Raw genomic sequence first — 23,987 nt, 5'->3', positions numbered from 1 at the left:
GCTCTCTGTCTATACCAGTGCATACAAAGCTGTAGCTTTCAAGACATGAGAAGTCAACTGGTCAACAACACAAAGCTGTCGTGTCTGCTTTTATCACCAAGCTTGGAAGCTTGCCTTAAGGCCGTAAGACCAATAACGCTTACAGCGGTCTGTACCTCTGTTTCAACATCACATTTCAGAGATACAAAAATAATTTCTGCTTTTGAGAAGTTAATGAGTTACCAGAACTAAAAGCTTTAAGCATTCTTGTAATCTAACGGCCTAGAGAATATGCCGGAAGCCATAATTAGAGGTGTAGTCAAAGACTTTCACCTCTACATACAGGAACAAGCTCATAAGAGGAGCTAATAAAACATTTTGTAATACAGCACAGAGCTTTAGACAGGTTAGCAGTCAGTCCAAATAACAGTTCAATGCTACCTGGTGGCCTGTAAAAAACAGGTTATATTTGCTTTAATCCTAAGGAGAGCTTTCAATACAAGGCAACTTTGCTTTAGATTAGTTAATAGCACTCACAGAAAAGAGATCAACATGTCTCCTCTACAAGGGAAAAACTGATACATTTTGATGCACACTTTGTATAATTAGACTCTTGTCACAGCATGATGAAAATCCAACCTCATCAGGACAGTTTTCTTATATTAAAAATAATGAACATCTATGAGGTCAAAACTTCTAGGTTCCCCTTTACCAATAAGTATTCTAACATGGAAACCACCTATCATAAACAAGTCACTAAAGAAAGCTGCTTTTATCTGGGTTCTGTTCCCACCTCTATATTTGCTTCCTATAGTAAACTACTGATATTGTTTATTTTTACCTGAAGGATGTTGGTCCATTCTCTTTTATTTTAGCTTTCTGAACAGGAGATGCTTGAAGGGACAGAATTTTATTTCCTGGCAGGGTGATTTGTTTCAGAATGGAACCTAAAACAAAACAGAGAACATGCCATAGTAGAAAGCAAAATGAAAGACAGACAACTGTTTAATCAGTTAATACTTCTAGCAAAGGCTACTGCAGGCTCAATAACAACTAATTAGGCCCATTTGAAAACCAGATACTCGAGTCTTACATTCTGCATATTCTGTATGGCCAAAAACCCTACATGCTCTAAGCAAACACCCTCCTCTGTGCTGAACAGTGAAAGGTTTTAGTGAAAACTGCCTGGCTGAGACAAACTCATGTTATGCATCAACCTGGACCCGTTGAAGGAAAACGCAAAGTCTCACGAAGCGATTCTCAAAAGCATCACAGTTTAAAGGAAGTTTACTGCAAGGAGCTTACTCACAGTATTTTAACAAGTATATATGTTTGATTGACATGCTTTTAACAGGTGACAGAAGTCGACATGGTACTGAGTATCTTATGACAACTCCAAGCAGACTGTGAAAATGTTCAGCTTCTCGCACAGAGCCAGTTGCTCTCAAAAGAAAAACACCATCTTACATTCCTACAATCTACCAACAGTGTCTACTCATTTCTATACCTCAGCAGCCGTCTCCCTTCCCCATTAAAAGGTTCCACCGTACCTGCAGGAAATTGGTTAGTTTGAACAAGCGTATTCAGCGGCATCCTTTTCTCAGCAGATGTCTGTAGGGTCAGTGTTGAGGGTTGCGGGAGTGCAGACACTTGCTTTACAACGGTTCCTGATGGTTGCTGGACTACCTGAAAGTGGAATATCCAATATCAAGAGTGAGAAAAGCTAAACAGAGAGAGAAGTAAATAGTATCAACATGTTCAGCCAGCCAGAAGTGCCACTAGGCATGCATACATGTCTAGCTTTCAGTTTAAAGCAAACAGCATGCTCAGAATTTTTTTTTTTTTTTTTTTTAAATCATAGAATGCTTGAGGCTGGAAGGGACCTTAAAGATCATCTAGTTTCAATGCCCCTGCCGTGGGCATGGACACCTTCCACTGGACCAGGTTCCTCAAAGCCCCATCCAGCCTGGCCTTGAACACTTCCATGGATGGGGCATCCACAGCTTCCCTGGGCACTTTATTCCAGTGTCTCACCACCCTCACAGTGAAAATTTTTTTCCCAATATCTATTCTAAGTCTACTTTCTTCCAGTTTGAAGCCATTACCCCCTGGTTTGAAGCCATTTAACTTCACAACAAGAAACAAAATCTTAACAACTTGGTGGTGAGCTTTAAAGCCCAGCTTAATCAATGAGCTCTAGCAGACACTTCACCCGTGCTCTCTATTGAGAACTGTATTATACAAATTTCACTGAGGACTACACAATCCATTACACTGAGGCTTTCCTCTCCGTAAGTCTTGCTTAACGGACTAACTATTGAATATTGAGTCTGTTTGCCAACAAGTTCAAAAGGGCAGGTATCACATACACCTAGTTAAAAAGAGAGAACACCAAAACAAACAGAAGTCTTGCATGAAATCCTTTTCCTGCCAAGAATTAAGAGTACACACTATAAAGTTACTAATGCATTTTTGGAGCCGCAACATCAATTGTAAATTGAGATGCTGAGTTTTCAAGTGTTAAGCAAAAGTACACTGCACACATCAGTTAGCAGGAACATGAAGTACCAAATAGCAACACCTATATGGAGTAGAGCCTCTACACAAAAACATCGGTACACTGCTGAAGGGTAAAAAGGAAGGGGGTTGATAGTTTTGTTTAAAGAGGCACTTGAAAGAAACAAAACCAGACAGCAGGATGTCATCACAACACAAAACCTACAGGCACAGCCCATAAATACTAATTCTTCCTCTTCAGGGGTAGCTATTAAAATGCAAGAAAATAATAAAATTGCAGCATCCCCAAAAGCTTCATTTCTAAGCCTCCTAGCTAGCAGAATGCAGGCTGCAGCTTTTGATATATCCTTTGGAAAAGTTCTTGATTATAAGTAGTAGAAAGATGAGCTTTTACCAAAGCACCTTTAGATTGAATCATACTTTTTTAGCAGCAAAAAGCTAATACAAAAGGAATTTCCAAGGTAAAGAAACCACTTTTTCTCCTCTACGTCTTTTATTCTAGCTTCAGAAAGTCTAAAGAGCACTTGCACAGCAACACTGCACAAGTTTAATTAAATAAAGAATTGACATTTATTATACTTCAGAAATTAGGCTGTCTCCCTCTTTCATCTAAATTCAGATTTATCAGTAAACATCATCAGCATAAGTATCACACATTCACAAAAAGAGGTACTTTGCATATCAAATAGTCAAGGTACGCCCCACCCACCCCCATATTAATCTGTGTCATGGTTTGGCATAGCAGCACGAACATAGAACAACTGAGCTGAAGGTGGTGTTTGAAAACCAGACAATGAACAGGTAGTTCTTGAGAAGAAACATAAGATCCGTATCTCCTGACTTTTCATGCCGAGGAAATAACCATGGGAGTACAGGGACAGACTGCTGACAGAGTCAAGGCTCACACATGCAGCACCACCTTGCGAACTGGTACACACAGTCACATTTGCTTCTATGTATTTTTATGGAAACACAATTTGATCCTTCTGAAAGATCCAGCTGCGATGTGCTGGAAGTTGAAAATAACGTTAACAGCATTGTTTATGTGGTCAGACAATTACTGAACCACTGACCAGCTTGGATAAACCAGCACCTCCACTAATACGCACCTAGAGATCCTCCCTACCACCAGCAAGAATGATGCTTCATCTTCAGCACGCAAAACACTGAAACAGCACAGGAGGAAACATAAAGCATTCAAGATGAAGGTATGGCAGACAAAAAGAACAGAGATAGACGATGTTAAATCAATAGCCTAGGTGGAGATTGGGAAGTAAGTCAAGTAACTGAGGAGACTACATCAACAAGAAACAGGAAGTATGTGTTGGAAGTAAAGCTGATTTTGTGTTTGCTTTTCTAGCTGCTAGACTAACAAAAGCTAGAAGTCCTTGGGACCTGCAACAGAACAGGGCAACAATCCTAGAAATGTTGACAAGAATCTAATGCCAGAAAAATAGATAATATCTGTAACAAAGAGCTATTGCCTCTTTTCTTCAGGTTAGCAGCAAGAAGTAATAAAGAAAAGGGACTGCTCTTTTGTGCCCTGTTAAGTAGTTTGACAGAGACATCAGAATAAGAAGCATCAACATTTAAGAAAAAAAAAAAAAGCGATGTAACATCCATCTGACAGCATAGGGACAGCTGCCTGAGACAGACATTGATTAGCCTTACTGGAACCTGTTTTGCATTCATAAAGTGAAGCTCAGAGATAGCAGAGAGATGGTAAGCTACCACTACACACCACAAGCAGTATTGCTTCCTGAAGGAAGCGTCACCAGCTGAATGCAAAAGCATACATTCACGACAAAAAAAACCTCTCGAAAAATAACAGAGGAGATTCTCTGCTCAAGAAAGCTCAGCTCTGAGGGGACTTGACACTAACAACTCACTAAGAACAAGTGGTTGGAACAGCACAAACACCACTCCTTGCTTCAACCGCTAGCCATGTCCAGGGAGCATGTCTCACTGGTAATTGCAGGAACTACACCATAAAACTCTTGCTCTTTATGCTTAACATGAAGTTGTAGTCTCACAGCAGCTTTTGCACCATTGGAAGCCAGCAGCTGGTAATGTAAATTTTCATTTATTGTGCTTCAACAAGAGACAAAGCAATACTGCAGCAAACAAGCCTTCTTTCCAAGATGAAACCTCTGTGTATGCCAATGCCCTTAAATGAGACTGTGTTAAGAAAGTCACTGGGAGGGAACCCTGTCCAATGTGCAACTCTCACAGCACAGACGTGCTATCAACCCCAACAGCATCCCTGAAGAACAGATCCCTCAGTGCTTACCATAAAAACCCAGAATTGTGATAATTAAACCACAGAAAACACAGTTACATGTTATATCACTCCGGTCACAATTCTGAAGTTAAAATATTACAGTGCTGCATTCTTAAGCAGCACCAACATTACATCGGAGCTGGCACATGAAATTCCACTTTACATTCCCAAGCACAAGAGACCTAAATTAGAAATGGGCATGCAGAGGGAGTGTATGGCATCAGACAACCCTGTGGGCTGGAAAGGGAAAGAAATTGCTGGCAGTGTTGTATGGACAGATTTGCACAGCTGGCATGAGCTTCCTTTCAGCTGGCAGCAGGACCCTTCTGTTTAGGGAGGGGAGGTCCAGATTTCTTTTCTGATGGGAGGAAAACAGACCCTCTGTCCTTTCAAGGAAATGCACCAGAGAAGCCCTAGAAGATGCAGCCACTTCTACAAACTTGCTCTTCATGCTAATAGGTTGTCTGAATCAACACCAAGCTCCCGATATGTCTAAGCTGTGAAGCGGTCAACTCAGCCTTTCAATTACAAGACTAAAATTAAATAGGTATTTTGAAGAGCAAATCTTTTAATCACTGTGCCTGGGATCTACCCAAATAAGGATGAAAACATGTTTTGTATGCAATTCAATGCTTGTAAGGTACAGTGAAGAAAAGCAACTGCAATAGGCTGCCACACAGCAGTAGTGGAGGAGACAGAAGTAATTTCTTGAGTTCACCAATATCATATTCAAGAAGCGTTTCGACTCCCCAGTGTAGAGTTAAGCTTCCTTGTCTATTTGTACAGATGGCCAACCTTTCCCCTGGATTACATGGCTTGCTGTGTAGCCAACAAACTGCTCTCCAGCCCTTGTACAACCTAAGAAGCCCTCATTTACTTCTGGCTGGAATTTCAAATTTAGTCCTTAAAGATAGTGAGGGTATCAACTCCTTTTCCAATTTGGCTTTAGCTACTACTATCAAAAACTGTTAGTGCATATGCTTGATAACTGTTTTTAAAACAAACCCACTCATAAAAAGGACCCCCATCCCCTCCATCTAGCTGAGTGCTTTGTTCTTTTTAAGCAAGTCTGAAAAGGCAAAAAGCTGGTAGCATAAGCTCTTTAATTTAGAATGCAGGATTCTTGTATTACATTGCCTTATGCACTTTAAAAGGGAGAAATTTTAAAAAACAAAACATTTCAGGGGCCTGAATACTGTTAAATTAAGTATACACAATAAACAAACTACAAAGAATATTCACACCCTAGATGCCCTACTATACCTGTAGAAAGTAAATCTAGCTTCCTATGAAGTCTAATGTGTTCCCCTCTTTTTAAGGAACAAATCTTTACAAGGAAGTCCTATTCAAGAATCAAGTTCTTTATGTGCCAAAGGGAGACTATTCTCTCAAAATACTTGAGAACATTATTTGTGGGTAGACCAGTCAGACAGCATACTACTCAGTATCTCAAGCACCCATAAACCAAACGATGTATTTCACAGCATTGCTCTTTTGGGTATACCTGTGATCCGCAGTTTGTTGGTATTTAGCATTAACATTAGCAAGAAGTTAACCTGTGCCAAGAAAAAAATGTTAACACATTGCTTTTGAGGGTATTGTTTTAATAAGACATTTATTCCTCCAGGAATTTGTTAGCTAATGAGGCCTGATAGAAAAAGCTCACTTTTGGATGACTTCATAATTAACATGTCTTAGTAAATCTGGAGGTCGGAACTCTTCTCTGAAAAGCTCCTTGAGCTAGTTTGTATATTGCAGTTAACATATCACTAAACATCATCGAGCCACCTGTGCCTGCAAAATATCCACAGTGGGAACTACCAAGATAGAGAGACTGGAATCCCTTGTGGCTAGCTGAGGCACAGCCCTGACAGGGCATTTAATAGTAATTAACCTAAGCATTCCATCACCATTTTCCGTTTCTGACACTAGTATTTCCTGCTTTTTCTTTCAGATGCCAGCCCAGCCTGGCTGCACGCATCGCAAGGGTCAAAACTCATGTTCCCTCGTGTCTCAAGCTGGATGTTCAGTCTGGTTGAATGGTGGTCTTGCATAAGACCGAGGTTACAGCTTGGCTTTAGATTCACCTTTTCAGCAAGGGCTCAATATCCTTAACTATGACAAACATAACTTATGAACTCATGACAGTTTAGCTTGTGCTTAACTCGTGACAAGCTAGCTCCATATGTAAAAAAAAAAAAAGTTAAGATCCAAATTGGTATCCTCTTTACAACACAGTAAGAGTCAGAGTATAAAGAAGCCCAGCTACAGAGAAGCCGAGAAAATAATCTTACCAACTGTTTCACTTTAACCACCTGCTGAGAACCCACTGAACGCGCCACGATGGAGTTTGGCTGTGGGATTTTAATACTGACTGGGGTTCCAATGACTGGTTTCAGAGGCTGGAGAGGGGTTGCTGCTGAAGATGCCGCTGTAGAGACCAGTAGTGGCTTTGCAGACTGGAGAGAGGATGTTGCTACGGTAGAGCTGAAGACTGGCTTGACAGTATGGATAGTAGTCAGCCCTGATGTTGCTATCGTTGTGGTGAGGACTGAAGCTGCAGGCCGAAGAGACGCTGTCACCACTGCAGAGGAAGGAATAGGCTTAGGCTTCACAGTCTGCAGAGAAGCTGTCGCCAACGCACTGGCAATGACTGGTTTTATAACTGGAGTAGCTGTGACTGTTACAGAGGCCGACACTGATTTTGTAACTGGAATAGAAGTTGTTGCTACAGTTGAGGTTGCCACCGCTATCGAAGGAGCTGGTGCTGCAGAGGCACAAGTCGAAACAGCATCTTGGGTTGGAGCTGGCTGCTGCATACACTGCTGGATAAAGCTCTGAGCATTGGGCATTAGCTGCCGTAAAGCAAGCATGCTTTTCTAGAAGAAAAATGAAAAAACACTGGACATATCAGCAGTCTTACACAATAGCATTAGCAACTGAATCTTATTCCTTATCTTCCAATGTATTTTTTCATGAGACAATCAATTGCTTATTCTAAACAAGTTTTGCTAAAATTCAGGTACCCTTAAATCGATGACTATATGGCTCAGTGAAGACCACAAGAATCACCAGTACAGGCTGAGAAATGGTCAACAGTCACCATGGCTTCACTACATGTAGCAAATCCCATCTATAGGGAAACTCACCCCTAGCTTTGTTCTTTTGTTTCGATTTTTTAATTTGAAATTTGTGCTCCAGAAAGACCGTTTTAACTGCTTTACCACCTCAAAAAATTTTGGTTTTGCCAAAACCCCCTACTATAATTTATCAGCTGTGCTTATTCCACGGAGCCTGCCTGACAGAGAACTACAAATTATCCAATAAAGTCAGAAACACGCTCTGAAGATATGAGCATTTCTATACCAATACAGCTGTATCTACACTAGGGGGGGATACCACTTTAATAATGCCTGTATAGCTGCAGCAGCACAACTTAAGCCAGATAGTTTTCTGCAACAAGAGAACATTAGTAAAGGTATCTAGCAACATCTCATTTTTACTACAGCTATGTTTGAGAAGGTTAATGGACAGAATAATCTTCAAGCCGTCTACAGATTTTTCTCCCTGACTATTTACAATCTGTTATGACTCAGAACCAGGGGAAATCAGTTCTGCAGCTACATGTATATTCTCACAAACCCTTCCCCCACCCCCAACAGCTTCTGAAGTTTGTAAGAGCCTTCAGCGCAGTGCTGTTGCTCTGGGCTTCATGCAAAAGGAACATGTTGTCTCACATGCTAATATATCAAGTGAACAAATCGTTTGGACAAATTGTTTGGACATCTACACTTTCTGTGGCACACCTATCTTTAATGTTCACTTTGTTTTCTTTTAAAAGGCTGTTCAGCTTTCCTCATGCTCCCAATGCAATTTATTTACCAAAATACCAGAATTGATTTACCAAAAGCATCCAGCACAGATTTTAAAAATCAAGCAGGCTTTACAGCAAAAGTCGCTGTACTTTTCCACCTATTGGAACAGACAAAACAAAACACATGCAACAACTTCAACAACAACCTGCAGCTCAAAGATAAGAGACAACTCCAGAGAGTCCTCCCTAAAATTCCACTTCACTAGCTAAAAGTGAATTGGCAACCCGCTGTATTATATTTCTTTCCAGACTTGAGCTGCAAGCACTTCACCCCCAAACAAGGACAGCACCAAATCTTGTCTCACTTTAGAGAAGTGCTCCTGAAGTCAGCTTCCCTTTGGCACTCAGTCCTGTCACAGGTGCTCAGAGTTACAGACCAGACCTAACTGGTGTGTATTAACACATCCTTAAGGTATTTCAGAAAAAAGCAATCAGGGTGCAAGATGTTTTAAAGGATGGGTAACACTACAAAGTCAGCTAACTTTGACCATGACAATGTCTAATCGACATTTCTGAAGTCACAGTATTTCTTTGTTAATATAGCGTGTAGTAGGGACAGAGCACCTTGTCAAAGATTATAGGATATGGAAACTGCCCCAAAAGCCTAGATGATACCAGTACCTGGCAGGAGAAACATGCAACAGCTCTGCTGTGATGGGTCAGGTCTGACCCATGCTGATGAACCCAACTCAACTCCTGTAGAACTGCCTCAAGGTCTGGGCAGCCCCCGACATTGTGGGATGGCTTACTAACTCAGGCCAAGCACTTCTGCGAGTCCATGAGGACAGCACTGTCTCTGAGCTAATAAACCCTTGGGGGACCCAAAAGGGTAGAAGGATTAGCAAGTGCTGCACAGCCACCCCTTGGCTCAGCTCCTCTGTGTGAACAAGTCCAGGGCTGTAAGGGCTCACCAGCCCATGATGAAGTCTAGCTGTGCTAGACTTAGGCTGTGTCTGCACGGAGCTACTGAGGTTCACCTGCACTGTTTTGGGAACACAACACAGGGGCACCCAAGCTGGCCCCACCCCACACACACAGCCAGCCTATGTCCAGCGGGGTTCATCAGCCAGGGTCCTACAGAAGGCAGCTCCACTACTTCTGAAGTCAAACTTGCCCTGGCAGTTAGTAAAGTTCTGCTGAGAATCCACACAGCTCCTAGGAAACCTCTGCTAGTCACACTGACCCTGCACTCACAGCCCAGTCCTTCTGCAGTCAGAGCTGCACTGGATGTAGGAAAGCCCATACTCTGCGCTGTTTGTTTCTCTAGCTTTTGCAGGGGCATTTAAGAAGCCTCCAGGGAGTTAAACAGAGAATAAATAAATGACCAATATGACAATCTTATATCAAGCCCTGCAGAGACGACTGTGGTCTTCTAGACTCACGGCAAACTTGCTAGCAAAGCTTTTAAAGCCACTGAAACAAAAATATTCATCCCCCACTTGAACAGATTAACACCAGCCATCTAAAGTAATATCAACATTATCTCATGCATTGTTACATGTACTGTCAAATACTATGGAGGAGGACAAACTCCAGAAAACCTCTGTTCCAGCTTTACCACTAAACTATGCTTCCTTGATTCTCCACCACGCCAATGATGAATGCCATGGAAAAATACAGATCCAGCAAGCCGAAGAATACTGAGTACATTGCAATTAAGTAAATGTAACCAAGTTTTCCTTGTTTTCACTGGGATTTAATGCTTTCTGTACAAAGATGTTCATTCTTGTTTTGTTAGTATTATTCTATCATATGATTAAAAGCGTTAAGAGAGCATTTTTTTAATTTGCGTGATTATTTGCTTGAATGGAGGTAGAGTTGTCTTGGGTTACTTTTCCTAAGCTGCAGTGGTCCTGTCAGACCTTTTCTGGAGAAAGGGGTGGGGGGTTTTCTGCCTTCAGTTAAACACAAACCAGCAGGCAGATGAATACTAACTTTACATAGATTCTTTGAGCTTAAATACTGCATAAGCTGTGCACAGCCACTGTTGTCAGTCTTTTGTATTAGAACTCAGAATAGCTATAGCTTTGATGAGAAAATAAGAGGTCACTTAGTATAGCTGCTCTACTGTAGATGCACCAGCTTCCAAAACATCAGTATCCACTAATGACTAGAGGGTAATTACTCTCCAATTTAAGAACGAAGAGTAAATTACTCCTCTGAAATCCTTCCTCCCCCCAAAAATTGTCTTTCCAAGAGCAACAGTCACACAGAGCAGGGTTAAGCACCATTTCCTCAACTGACCTGAGCAAATACCTATTTGAATGCTCTGCCTCTTTTCTTTTCTGGTCCTCCTCCCTCCCCTCATTAAATACTACATATCCACAATCAGACACTTACCTTGAGAAAAGGAACTAAATAGGGTTGTGGAGACGACTTGAGCTCTACATAGAGCTTTTTTGTAAATTCTTCTGGTTCAATTTTTGCTTCCTAAGGGGAAAGTATAATCACAATGGTAAGTTATAACTATGAATCTCCAACATCTTTTTCCCAAGTGTATCAACAATTCATGGAAATATACATTATTGTGGTATTGTTAAAATGTCAATACTCAAATTTGTTTTCCTCTTACGTTTTTAAACAAAAGGTTTTAGGATAGAATGATCTTGTAATTTATATACAGTATTATCAAATTAAATTACTTTCTTAAACTCTAGGCAGGTAACACACTTAAGGATACTTGTTCAAACACCTCACTGAAGTGAACTGATAGAAACAAGGTTATAAGTAGCACTGAGTAGCAATGAGTACCTCATTGTTATGCAGAAATATTTAAAATCCACCCCAGTACTTTTTTTGCTGTAAAGGCAGTTTATCTGCATAAAGATCAATTTAAAGAGACAGGAGACAAAAGACAACTGGTAGTTTTTGTAAGACAATTCTAGCCTAATGCATGCGTAGCATAATAAAGCAGAACACTTAACACCCTCTTTCAAAAGCAGGAGCAACTGAACACCAGAACATCACTTCTGCATACCACTATGGCAACAGTCATCTGGCTTGTGGAGTTCAGTCTCCTTTCTTAATGCTCTGCCCCAACACAGACACCTGACTCAAGAGCTTGGGAGGGTTAGGAAGCTGCAGTGGACTTCTGAGACCCCCGCCACTCACTATTTCAGTGCCACCACGACAGGTCTGAGATGGCGGGTAGCCCGAAACACTGCTGCTCTTTCTCCCCCTCCCTGCCACAGAGTCACCAAGAACTTTACCTCCTCTAAGAAGGTACAGACACACAAGGAAAAGGGACCCCAGCACGAATCTCTGTCTCTGCAGAGAAACTACTCCTTTCGCCCATACTGTCCTTTGGAAGTTCCAAGGAGCTACATGACCAGAACAGGGGTTTTAAGGACTGTATATTCACAAACAAACAGAACTTAGAGCAGCTCTCCTATTTAGTCATTTGATCTGATGCCTGTTAGGTCTCACCGAGCTGCGGATACAGGTCACTGAGGTCTCACTGATACAGACATAGGGATTTGGTATGCTACATCTCAGTACGTACAAGGTGCTTGGACACCCACTTCATGAGATGCTGCCTTAAAGACCACTTTCATTCACCACTGCCATTTACTCATTTCCCTCATACATATGAAACATAAATTTATTTTGCATTTAAATCATATACACATACTAAATGGTATAAGAACAGTATTTTTAAAATACTACAAAAGCAAACAAGTGCACAGTTAAAAACATATTAATGTGTATTAACAACTGTTCTTAAAAAAAGAAAATGAAAGTATTGTAAGCACAAGAAGGAACAATTGTAGTATTTTCTTACAGAAGCCAGGTATATAGTCCAGCAGGGACACAGAGGCATCAAATTTTTGCAAGGCTGCATCTTTTAACAGTCTGCTTTCTTAAATTACACCTCCATCTACACCATGCTTTTCTAGACTGAAAAGTCCTTTGGTACCGCTAGCAAAGCCATCCCCCTCCATCAGCCCACAGCCTTCTGCTACAGTGGAACAACAAAACAGCAGCAGCGGTCAAATGCCAGGACAAGAAGTGGCACGAGAAATCGTTACCAAGAAAACCCAGCTGTGCTGGGGTACAGCACAAAGCAGCATACGGAAGCCACCTGCAAGGAGAGAGAGAGGTTGGCAGCCACAACATTATTTTCTCCAATGCCATTGTCTGAAGACATAGGTAATGTCATGCTTGTTCCACTGGAGCTTCACTATCAACCTGTAAGTCAGTTCTGTCTCGAAGTAAAGCAGTGGCATGGACTTAGCGCTGCACTACAACCTCCACGGTAACACTCTTGCCATTGAGGAGTCAAACCTACACTAACATGAAAATAAAGCAGCTTAGACCCAGAAGTTACATTAACACTATTAGCTCCTCCAGCTGTCAGTTACCTGTGTGCATGAAACAGGAACGTTGGGGAGGGGGGGAAATACAGCACGGGATTCCGTTAAAATAGGAGCTATAATGTAAGACTTACAGGGTCAGATGTACTCAGCCACAAATCAAACTCTTCAGATGTTTAAAAAAAATAAAATAAAGACAAGGAACAAAACTAAGATGAAGTCAATGTCAAAAATGATACACAAATGATGCAGACTTTGTTTAAAAAAAAAAAAAAAATAATCTCACCAACAGATTTTGCACCAGATTCTTCACATTCTGCCCCATCTCAGAGGCTTGAGGTCCACTAGATGCCAGTTTTATTAGTGTAGCGAGAAAATTCTTGCATTTCTTTACATTCTCTAGCATCTCCTAGAGTGGAAATAAAGAGAAGTCTGTTAGATGTTGCATTGGCTCTCCAACCTCTGATGAATATAGAGAATGTTAATTTTTAATTAAAAACTTTTTTTTTTTCCTTACTGTAGAAGCGCTGGTCTGTGCTACTGTTGTGCCCTCTGCTTTCACAGAGACTGCCTTTTGGGAGATAGCTTGTGCAGGTGGTCCTGTAACTGGAAGTTTTACAGGTGTTCCAGTACTCAAAGGCTTTATAGCAGTAACTGTAGTAACACTAGCTGTTGCAGCTGCTGGCTGAAAAGAAAAATTAACACTTTTTAACGAAGGACTAACGTGACAAACATACTGTATTCTGCTAGCGTACAAGGTAGCACCCTCCCTCCACACTACTATTTAAAACATAAATAAACAATTTTTATCTTCATTTTTAGAGTTTTGATTCCTTTGCTTTGAGAGTCTATTCAACACAGGAAGCGACAGAACCCCCACAGCCGTAATTCTGGTTTTAAATCAAGGGTGGGGGGAAGAAACGGCAAAGGTTCACCCAGACTGAAGTACTGCCTGAAACTTCAAGTGAACTGAGAAAGGTAAAACTGTCTGGAAGAAACCAATAGACTAACTTTGCCAGGCTCCTACAATTTAAGACTAATGAGTTTTGGACAATGATAAGCCAGTTGATACTACTCTGAAGAGAAATATGACCTTAAGTGATTATTTATCTTCCTTTCTTCTCCTACAGCTCATCTCCCAATTGCAATATCCCTTTCTCTTCCTATCACACACGCAGTAGGCGAAAGATGTTGTGTCCACTTTGGAAGGATGTATGTGTCAGCAGAAGCAGCCAGCTGAGCAAACGCACCGAACAAGTTCTTCCTGCTTTTCCCTTGTGGGCAGCAATTTGGACCTCGCTCTCCTTTGCCCAGACACAAACCCTCACAAAATTCAATTATTTTAAGACCTCTTTTTAAAATCTCATTAGAATTTACCAACAGATTCAGAAGCTCCAGCAACAGGAGGGTAATGAAGGTTTAGGAAAAATAAAGAACACACTTGCCTCTCTCCTTTGCAAACCAGGCTAAACAGTAGTTTCCAGAGGAAAATTTACTAAACCCGAGTATTTCTGCTTCAGATTTTAAAGAAAAACAAACAAACAAAAGAAAGCAATCCCACCCCACACTCAAAAATGCACCACAGTTCTTCTGATACAACAGAATACAATATGAGTAAAAGACATTGCCTCTACCAAAACCACTACTATTGATTTCTCAACTTGATAACTAAAAAGCCAGATTGAACCTGCAGGACACACAAATAAGCGAAAGTTTCAGGTTCTCATTTGAAACCTGAAGTTGAGTGTCATTTTTCCTCCAAGCCTCCCAAGAGAAAAGGGAAGCCTGGTTTTGTAGACCAAATTCTACATTCAGATCTCTGCAACACAATTGCTTTCACTGACACACTTAAACACCACAGTCTTTTTTCAGCAATCACAAATTAATACTTGCTAATTGCACTAATGATAAAACAGTAGCACAAGAGCCCAACTTAACCCTTCCATGGGTAAAACAAAAACAGTTAGACAGACATAATGAAGAATATCAAAGGGCTCTTAAGTCTTTCAGGATAGGGAAAATTAGAGAGCAAACATTTAGAGCAAAACACTCGCGCTTTTGTTGTTTACCTATACACTATTTTTTTTCTTGGGTGGCCCCCCCGCAAGCTGCTGCCAGCTTGACATGAAAGAAGCAGGCAGCTACCAGAAAGCTTTCCAGCTTAGGCTCCCACTGTTGGTAACACTTTAATAGCTCTCTGCAGGATCTTTGCTACCACCACTGCCTCTTCCAAGGATGAGGCTCAACAGCTCTAAGACCATAGGGAGGCAAACTGGGCACGAGAATCCCACAAACAGATGGACGGGAGGAAGACGGAAGGGGACAGAGTACAGATCTGTCAAGTTGCAATGCCCTGGGCTTTTAAAAGCCGAAAACATGAGGTTCACAGGAGCTGATCTCTTGCAAATTCCAGTGTGTTTACACATCAAGACCAGAACGGCATTTTATCAGCTGAGGGAGGGAACAACAGGAGGTCTGCTGGACCCTTTTCCCAAAAAGACGAATATATGGGAATTAACTTCTGTCATCTGCCCTCAACCTTTTTCACTACTGACAATTCTCATTCTCACTTCGAGCAACAGAGAAACAAGTTGCCACACAAAATGGCATTAATCCTGCATATTTTGCAGTCATTTCAAGAGAAGAAGTGCTCTGCATCTAAATGAAACTGCCCCAGCATGATGCTAATTAGATACTTTGCAGCTTCGTTACCCCATCTGGGAAGAAGGTAAAAAATAAAAATGTGCAGGTATTTTGTCTAACCTCAGACCTTAAACATTCAGAAATGACAACAAATGGAAATATTTTTGCAGATGATGAAATTAGTCCTGGAGTCAGTAACTAGAGAGAGTTTTGCAGATAGTAGTGTTCCAAGTTGCACTTCGCACAGGATAGGAGATACACAACCAAGCCAAGGATTATATCCTCTCCACTGTCTCCCACTTTTTGTGATGATGTCATACTTCCACACCAACACTCCTCTTCTGTGACCTCAAAAAATTGTCAAGGCTAACACCAGAAAGTTCTTCTAGGACCGACGAAGAAAACAGGTGCCAAGGAAGTCAGACCGAAGGGCTTTTCCTTTCTTTCCCAAGACGGTTCCTGCAGCCTTATGCACAGACACCCTTGTCGGCACTCTTCTCTTGTCCTCCCCAGGGTAAGGAATGAAGTGGCCCTGTGATGGCAGGATGTATCCATATTTACTCTTTACTCTTCATTGTATTACACTATTAATTACACTATTAATTTTTCCTAGAGTCATCTTTCCTGCTGTTTAAGCCCAACGTTAGAAGCATTCAAGATCCTACAACTAAAAGAAATATGGCTTACAAAAAATACTCCATGTCTACCTCTTTAAATATCTCAGAAGAACACAAGTTAAACTGATTACATCAAAACTGAACCAAGAAAGTACAAAAGAACCAAGTCAAACGCAGATGTAAGTTAAAAAAAGGAGAAGTTAACAGCACGATGAATCTCAATGTTTATCCATGTGAGAGTGTGAGGATGCAGGCAGGTTCATCCATCAGATGGAAGAAATCTTTACCTTCGTCTCTTCTCCCCAGTGCAAGGATAGTACAGCAGATGACTAGTGCTTTTACATTCCAAAGGTCTCTATGCAGAGATCACACATGTGTGGTTTGCAAGCTAGTATTCCAAAATAAAAGTGAGTAAGGAATACCCGTTACTGTCCTCCTTAGACACAAAGCGTATGTTGTTCCCATTCTAAGCAAAATAAAAAGTGTATTAAGAGAGGCCTCTGGGTTTTCCCCTTTAGCCCCAACATTATCCATCTGTAGTGAGAAGGAAGAGAGAAAAGATCACAGACAGAGCTGGAAGTAGTTTTCACTTGCTGATACCAAAGAACAGCAGGAGGACAAATTTATAAGTCAGACTGTTAGTTACCGCTGTCAGTGAACACATCCTCCAATCCTTCAAACACCCTCAAGGTCAAGAACATACATCCAGCACATTTTTTGAATGACTGATCCTGCTCATTTACTGAGTGCTTGGTCAACTGCTACAGCCCAGTCTCCTTCAAGCTCTTGTTCACAAAAGAAAAGATATGTGCAAGGCAGACTTCTTCCGATTTCTCCTCCAGGTCACGAGGAGAACAGAATATTTTAGCAGCACAAAGAAGCAGTTTTCTTTTCATCACACGTGCTTATCCAGAACTCTGTTCCCCAAGAACAGAGTAAGAACTGTATCTAGAAGTCTCATACTCTACAGGTAGCAAGACCCTCTTCAGAAGAGTCCTATAACATTTTTATCTGGAAAAGGAGAAATAAGACCTAGGAAATAAAACAAAAAACACTACCTAAAAATAATGAGGCATTTTCAACCACTGTCTCTTTACAGTCGTATCTGTGGAACTGTCTGCCAAATTCAATTAGAGAACAGAGGTCTTCAGCTATGACCTTACTTCAGCTTTGAATGAGGGGGAAAAAAATGTAGACATGAAAAACAGCTTGACTGGTGCTGACACCTCATTTTCCCCTGAACAACGTCACAGGTATACTTCCCCCCTCCCCCTCCTTAAGGAATCGGGGAACCCAAACAGGAGAGAGCATTAGGAAGCCTCCATCTCCCAGAAAAGTTTCAGCTAGAGCTTGAAGAAGCTGTGTCATAGTGTACAAAAGCACTGGAAATGGCTCTCTGAACTATTTATTTTATCCATTGTTCGTGGTCTTTCTACTGCAGTGAGAGAAGATGAACTGACACACACTGGCAGAAGCGTAATTAAATTATGCATTTAAAAAAAGACATTCAGGAAAGAATTTATCATGAGGACAAACGTTACCAGCTCAGTGAAAACCAGATTAGAGTTAGAAATAACAGGAATGCATTCATATTTTTTTCAGTTCTCTCTGTCACTTACTCTTATTCCACCTTACTATAAAGCGTGCAACCTACCTGTATTACAGCAGGTGGCTGAACAGTAGAAGCCACAGCATTTTTTGTTTGAGATAATGGTTTCACCGGAGTAGCTGTTACTTTCTTTAGTAACTGGGTGCCGGAGTTCTTAAAAAAAAAAAAAAAAAAAAAAAAAAAAGAAGAAGAATTAAACACCTGCAGAGAACAGTTGTCAGGTTAGTCAATGACAAAACAGACAATGAAGTTAGTACCCACTCTTGTCCGATATAAACCAAAACACCCACTCTTACAGTAACAATAAAGGAATCATTCACATAGCCCATACAGTTTAAACACTGTTCAACAAAGCTATTTATCTGCCAGTTTAATACTCAAGAACAGATGCAGAGACATTTAGACACAATGCATAATCAGAGCAAAACAGTTAAAGGATGAGTATGTTGGCAAGACCTATGCAGATGCTTACTTTTTTGGTACCTGCTCTTACTCTTGCGTGCTAACAAGACATGAGATGGAAGCAAAAAGTCAGCAAAGCTCAGGGAACGAAGAACATCCTGAGGATATGGCTGAGCTTCACTCAGCTTCAGAGAAGTATCCCACCAGAGGATTGCAAGGTTGCAGTTACTAGCAGTCACCATTTAGGTAGTTTTTTTAGGTTTGCATTCTTTTTCTGTTTGTTTTTTTTTTTTTTTTCGTTTTTTTTTCTTAAAAGCCTTTACATCATCAGCATAGAGGAATTCCTTAATTTGAACTATACCACATGTAACGGCTAGCACTTTTTTTAAACTGAGAAACCAAACCACAGTGATGTTTACATGCAAAACCAAACAGCATCATGTTGTTCAGAAAGCATTCAAATGCCTATTTAACCTTCCATAACTCATTTGCAAACCCTGTTATAACTACATAACATACAGCTACGCCAAATTAAAGCTATGAGAGAAGTTACCTGTACAGCACATATTCTGATTGCAGGTGTGCTGGTTGGTACAGACGGTCTTATGGTTGTGTTATTTTGCGGCTCACCCTGTGCTCGTGCTATTGCTTGTTGAGATACTAGCATTAGTTGGCCATTACTGCTTCTGATAAGAACAGTTCCTGTTGGAGAAAAACATCCAAACTGGTAGAAATTAAACGATATTATGGCTTTCGTATGCTTCTGTGGAAGAAATAACTAGACCACATTGATAAGATAATATAAGATTTAGCTTCTTACTCCAAGGAACAGCTGCCAAGAAATGTAAGAGCTAAGCATATATCAGCTTTACTCTGCACAGCCACATTGAAACAGTATGTGCATACAAGATGCAAATCGCAAAGCAGTTCATCATTTGAGTGAAAACGATATTTTGAACATTAAAAAGCATGTGTGTGGGGTGTGTCTGTCTGAGATTACTTTAACAATAACTTCTTCAAGATGTTCTTCAACCCACAAATTTCATCACCATTAACACTAAGCTGCCTCTACACATTTTCACTTTCTGAACATTTAGGCACACACTTACAGGCGAAGTAATATATGGTTTAAAGAAAAACTGCAATGGGAACTGAAGCCTGACTAATACCAATTCACCTGCCTATATCAAGACCATCCCCCTCGGTCAGAGGGCTGTGGTCTCCAATGAAAGCCAAAGCCACTCAGATATTTGAATCTGTCCCTCTGTCAAGGGTCTGTCCAAAAGCATTAAAATGAATGATTTTAATGAAAGCAACTTACAACCAAATAGGGATATTCCAATGGAGAGGAGAGAAAAAAAGAAAAAGAAACCACACAAACAAACAAAAACCACAAACACCACTCTTCTGCCTTGCTTCCCTGCTTTTGTTTTCCTTGTCAGCCCAGCACTCAAGGATTCAACTCCTACCACCTTTCTCCTACCCCACCAGCTATAACGACAAACAATTAAAAATAACGACAAACAATTAAACAGTTAACAAACAATGAGTATATTTACTAAAGCTTTCAAATGAAAAGGCAGATGCCACACACACAGTCCCATCTTCCCTGCATTTGGAAATCATCCCCCTACCTCCGCCAAAGCCTCCTCCTCCTCCTCCCCGGTCCCCTAAGGGCTTGGCTCTGGAAAATCCAGACGTTTCATGAGGGTCACAAATACAAAATGCCAGCTGGATCCCTGGTCTCAACAGCTCCAGATCTTTCAAGGGAGCTACTGGGCACCCTACCTTTGCTCGTGCCTCACCTTTACCTTCAACAGTCCATCAGTAAAAGCACTGCCCTCAAACACCTCACTCAAAGGCCTTTCGCATAAAAGACAGGGGGAAGGTACAGGAGAATGCCAGATATGTAAATAATAGTACCTCAACATTTTTTGAGGACTGCATTAAACTTTCTTTGAAGTTATCCAATATCTGAAGAATCCCAGATCTCTGCACGCTTATGATCCTTCCTAGTGTAAAACAAGACTGTATCAATGGAACAGTCTTTTTACTACCTGGCTAGTCTGGAAGCTGTCAAAATATTGCTGTACAATACAGCCTAAAACACTCCTTTTGTCTAAGTTTAAATGAATACAACAGGGAAAGCCACAAGCTCCATGAGTTGGGTTTTGTTTTAAAAAGAAAAAGATCAAGCTATAACCACATGCTTAGAAACAGCTTTTCATCCTCCACATCTAAAAGCGTAAGAGGATATTGCAAGACAACACAAAACTTGGTATAAAATTCTGTAACATCAACATATTGCCATTTACATAGCACACGCAAACTGAGACCTTAAGAGTGGCATCTGGAGCGATTCCCTCCTTTCTCAAGCAGCCTTTGCCAGATAGGGCAGATGCACAAGACAGCTGTATATCCACAAAAATACTGTTACTCCATCTGACACCTCAGCTTTCTCCTCCTCCACTGAAATCTTGACTATAATTATATTTAGGTACAGATGGATCTTTATAATTTAACCAATGAATACCCAGAATAATAGAAAACATATCAGATTTCTATTTTTCTTTTCATGACATCTTATTTAGACAGTAACTCACGGCATACAATCAAATCAGTCAAAAAAGGGCATTTTTTCCTTGTTCACATCACATGCTTATGCAGATTCTAGAGGAAGAGAGAAAGCTGACGGCACCACACATTTTGATAGCAGTAGCATTTCTCTCTGCTCTAGATCTACACTCAGGACGGCAGAAGTGTTGCTACTGAAAATTTTAAGCTCTTCTTTTCTAAGATCTACTCTTTGAAAAAGCATATGTAAGTTTATCATTTAATTCCTTTAGAGATTTGGAATGCATTAAGTGTTTTGCTTTCATGCATTTCGGTATTTTGTCACTACTCATTACATCTGTTTTTTAGGCCAAACTGTCAAAAGCACAATTTCTACTTCTCTGAATCATACTGCATACCAGAAACAGCATAATTACCAGTTAATTCGATTATAGGGTTGGGGTTTTTTTGCACTACTATTCTGAAGTTTCAGTTAGCATTTGCCAGAGATGGAGAACCTGCCTGAACAGTGTCCCGTTCTCCAGTCACTTCAATGGGGAGTCTCCAGCAGACTCTAATTGATGGGAAACTAACTCAAGAGCAATACAGCTATCAAGCTTATGCAAATACAGTACAGTTCATATGCAAATTAATGAATACCTTAAAAAAAAAAAAATGAATACCTTAAAAAAAAAAAAATGGGCAGGCAGGTGTTCAGCCATCTCCAGGAAAGCAGGGCTCCATCACGTGTAACGGTTACTTGGGAAGACAAACGCCATCATCCCAAACGTCCCCTACTTCCTCCTTCTTCCCCAAACTTTATATACTGAGCATGATGTCATATGGTATGGAATATCCCTTTGGTGAGTTGGGGTCAGCTGTCCTGGCTGTGTCCACTCCCAGCTTCTTGTGTATTTCCAGCCTACTCGCTGGTGGGGTGGTTTGAGGAGCAGAAAAGGCCTTGACTCTGTATAAGCACTGCTCAGCAACAATGAAAACATTTCTGTGTTATCAACACTGTTTCCAGCACAAATCCAAAACACAGCCCCATACTAGCTACTATGAAGAAAAATAACGCTGTCCCAGCCAAAACCAGCACACTCCTCCAATGGTCATAGCCTTGATTGGAACATATGACTAAGATGATGCCTGTTCACTTCCATATAAGTTATGGTAAGAACCTGTTCCACTTAAAACAAACATTAATTTCCCTATATTTGTTCCACTTGGCAGAATTTTGAATATGGTGGCAGCCTTTTCCTAGCAGTAGCTTTTTGTAACAGCTAGCAAAATTAGAAGTCCTAAATCAATATTATGGTACTACTAACTACTGCTTTTGTAGGTTTAATACTGTAAATGCCCAATGCTAGCTGAAGGCAAATATGAAATTACTGTCATAGCTACAGATCAGTAAAGTGAAGAGCCACAAGACATCACTTCAAGCATGAAACATACAGTTTTGTGCAGTTACAACCTAATGTCATGAAGTGACAGCAAACTGATGCGGATTGTGTGAAACAGTTTGGAAGCTGTTGAGAAGGGCATTTATTTTTCACTTCTGGTTGCCACAATTTACTTATACTTTTTCACTTTTTCAAATACTCCTAATCTTTTGATACTCCCTTTCTGCCTTGAAACAAAAGCAATGACCCAACACTGAATTCAATAGTGCAGACTCCAAGAGGAGACACAGGAGGTGTCTTCTACCAGAAGAGAAGATTCCACAGCACTCAAAACCAATGCTCGAAGTCTCATACACCACGTACAGCTGCACAAATGAGAAATGAGGGAACAGCAGGTGATGGTAACCTTGAGGTTCTCAACAGAAAGGTCACATAAACAGACTTGTGCAGCTACCAAGATGCTACTACCAAAAATGAAGAAAAGACAAGTGCAAGAATCCACATTCTTGACTTTGAGAACAACAACAACAACAAGTTTCTTATCAAGAGCTGTTTTCACATTTACTACAACACAATTTTTGCTAAACTAAATATGGAAACAGATCAGGTCTTGCAGTCATTACAACTCCATGGGAAAATGGTGGGGGGGGAAACCTCTGAACAGCTGAAACAGTGAAGTTTCAGCGAACACCGCTCAGCACAGCATTTGAAAACAGAAAAAGTATCTGCCATGTCTGGCCGAAATATCAGCACCAACTGTTGTTTCTGAACAGCAATCAGGCATCTTCGTAACACCAAAGGTGGCCTCTTTTAGACAGCACTTCCTAGAAAGCAATGTTTACAGGATACACCGTTTGATAGTTGTACTGAAGTTGTTTCAGAGAACAGGAAAAACTTTCTCACCACTGATGCACTTTGATAGCAACAGTAAGGCACAATCCCTTTGTAGGTACAAGGCTGTTCCTATTTTCAGATAACAGACAGAAAACCGAAGTTACTAGCAGGGATTAGTTCTTATGTGCTTCGCTGGAGGACTCGGTTGTCTCTCACAAATTAACAAACAGCCCTTTCTACAATTAATTGAGACTTCTGTCTCTAGATATTCTGTCTGCCAAAAACATCCTTTGGAAAGTTATTTCTTTTTCTTGACTGCCAGAGAAGGCAGTTAAAACAAAATCAGCGATTTCGGCCCTTTGTTCATTGCACACCTTCCTTCAGCTGCAATCCTGCAGGAAGGCTGGCAGGGAAGGAACCAACAAGTGAAACCCAGCTTGGCTCCCTCCAAAGCTACACAGATGGAGCCACACTTGAAGAGGTTTCATTGAGATCTACACCCTTTCTCTCCAGTGACCTGCCTTCTCCTGGAAAAGGGCCTCCAGGAACCATGCCTCCAGAAAGAGTGCCCAGCATCATTCCTGCAAAGCTCAGGCAGCCACCACACAGAACAGCCTCTAGCTAGGCACACCAGCAGTGCATAACGTGGAAAACCAGAGGCCTTCTATTAAAATTCCATCCGCTGCTCAAACCTGAGATACCTCCCCTGTAAATTTTTGCTGTCCCAGCACCACCAGCCAAGGAAATCCAGCTTTTTCTGAACTTGGTTATAATGCACTTCAAATTTTCTAAGCTGTAGCTGTGTTTAGCATCTAACCCAGGAATCAAGAAACACAGGTTAGCAGGAAGAGCAGCTTCCAGGTACCTCTTCATTGTAACTACAGACAGAGAACCAAAAGCTCACTAGAGACACGAGCAAGATGCTGTGGGATCATTGCACAGATCTTTTTATGCCACTGTAC

At 40.9% G+C, this 23,987-nt stretch overlaps 1 protein-coding gene across 1 annotated transcript in view; it reads right to left on the bottom strand.

The window, feature by feature from the left end:
* TAF4B (TAF4b RNA polymerase II, TATA box binding protein (TBP)-associated factor, 105kDa) overlaps positions 1-23,987 on the bottom strand; it is an 88,169-nt gene that overhangs the window by 38,724 nt on the left and 25,458 nt on the right. The window contains exons 6-13 of the mRNA XM_009886662.1: positions 18,789-18,959; positions 17,879-17,986; positions 13,482-13,649; positions 13,251-13,373; positions 10,992-11,081; positions 7,072-7,656; positions 1,530-1,665; positions 821-926 (exon numbers count right to left, since the gene is read on the bottom strand). Coding sequence (XP_009884964.1) covers positions 821-926; positions 1,530-1,665; positions 7,072-7,656; positions 10,992-11,081; positions 13,251-13,373; positions 13,482-13,649; positions 17,879-17,986; positions 18,789-18,959 — 1,487 coding nt within the window. The remainder of the gene's footprint in view (positions 1-820; positions 927-1,529; positions 1,666-7,071; positions 7,657-10,991; positions 11,082-13,250; positions 13,374-13,481; positions 13,650-17,878; positions 17,987-18,788; positions 18,960-23,987) is intronic.

The sequence above is a fragment of the Charadrius vociferus genome, unplaced genomic scaffold, assembly GCF_000708025.1.
Source record: "Charadrius vociferus isolate BGI_N301 unplaced genomic scaffold, ASM70802v2 scaffold45, whole genome shotgun sequence".
Lineage (NCBI taxonomy): Eukaryota > Metazoa > Chordata > Aves > Charadriiformes > Charadriidae > Charadrius > Charadrius vociferus.
The sequence above is the reverse complement of the archived record's forward strand: the minus strand, read 5'-3'. Positions and strand labels throughout refer to the sequence as shown.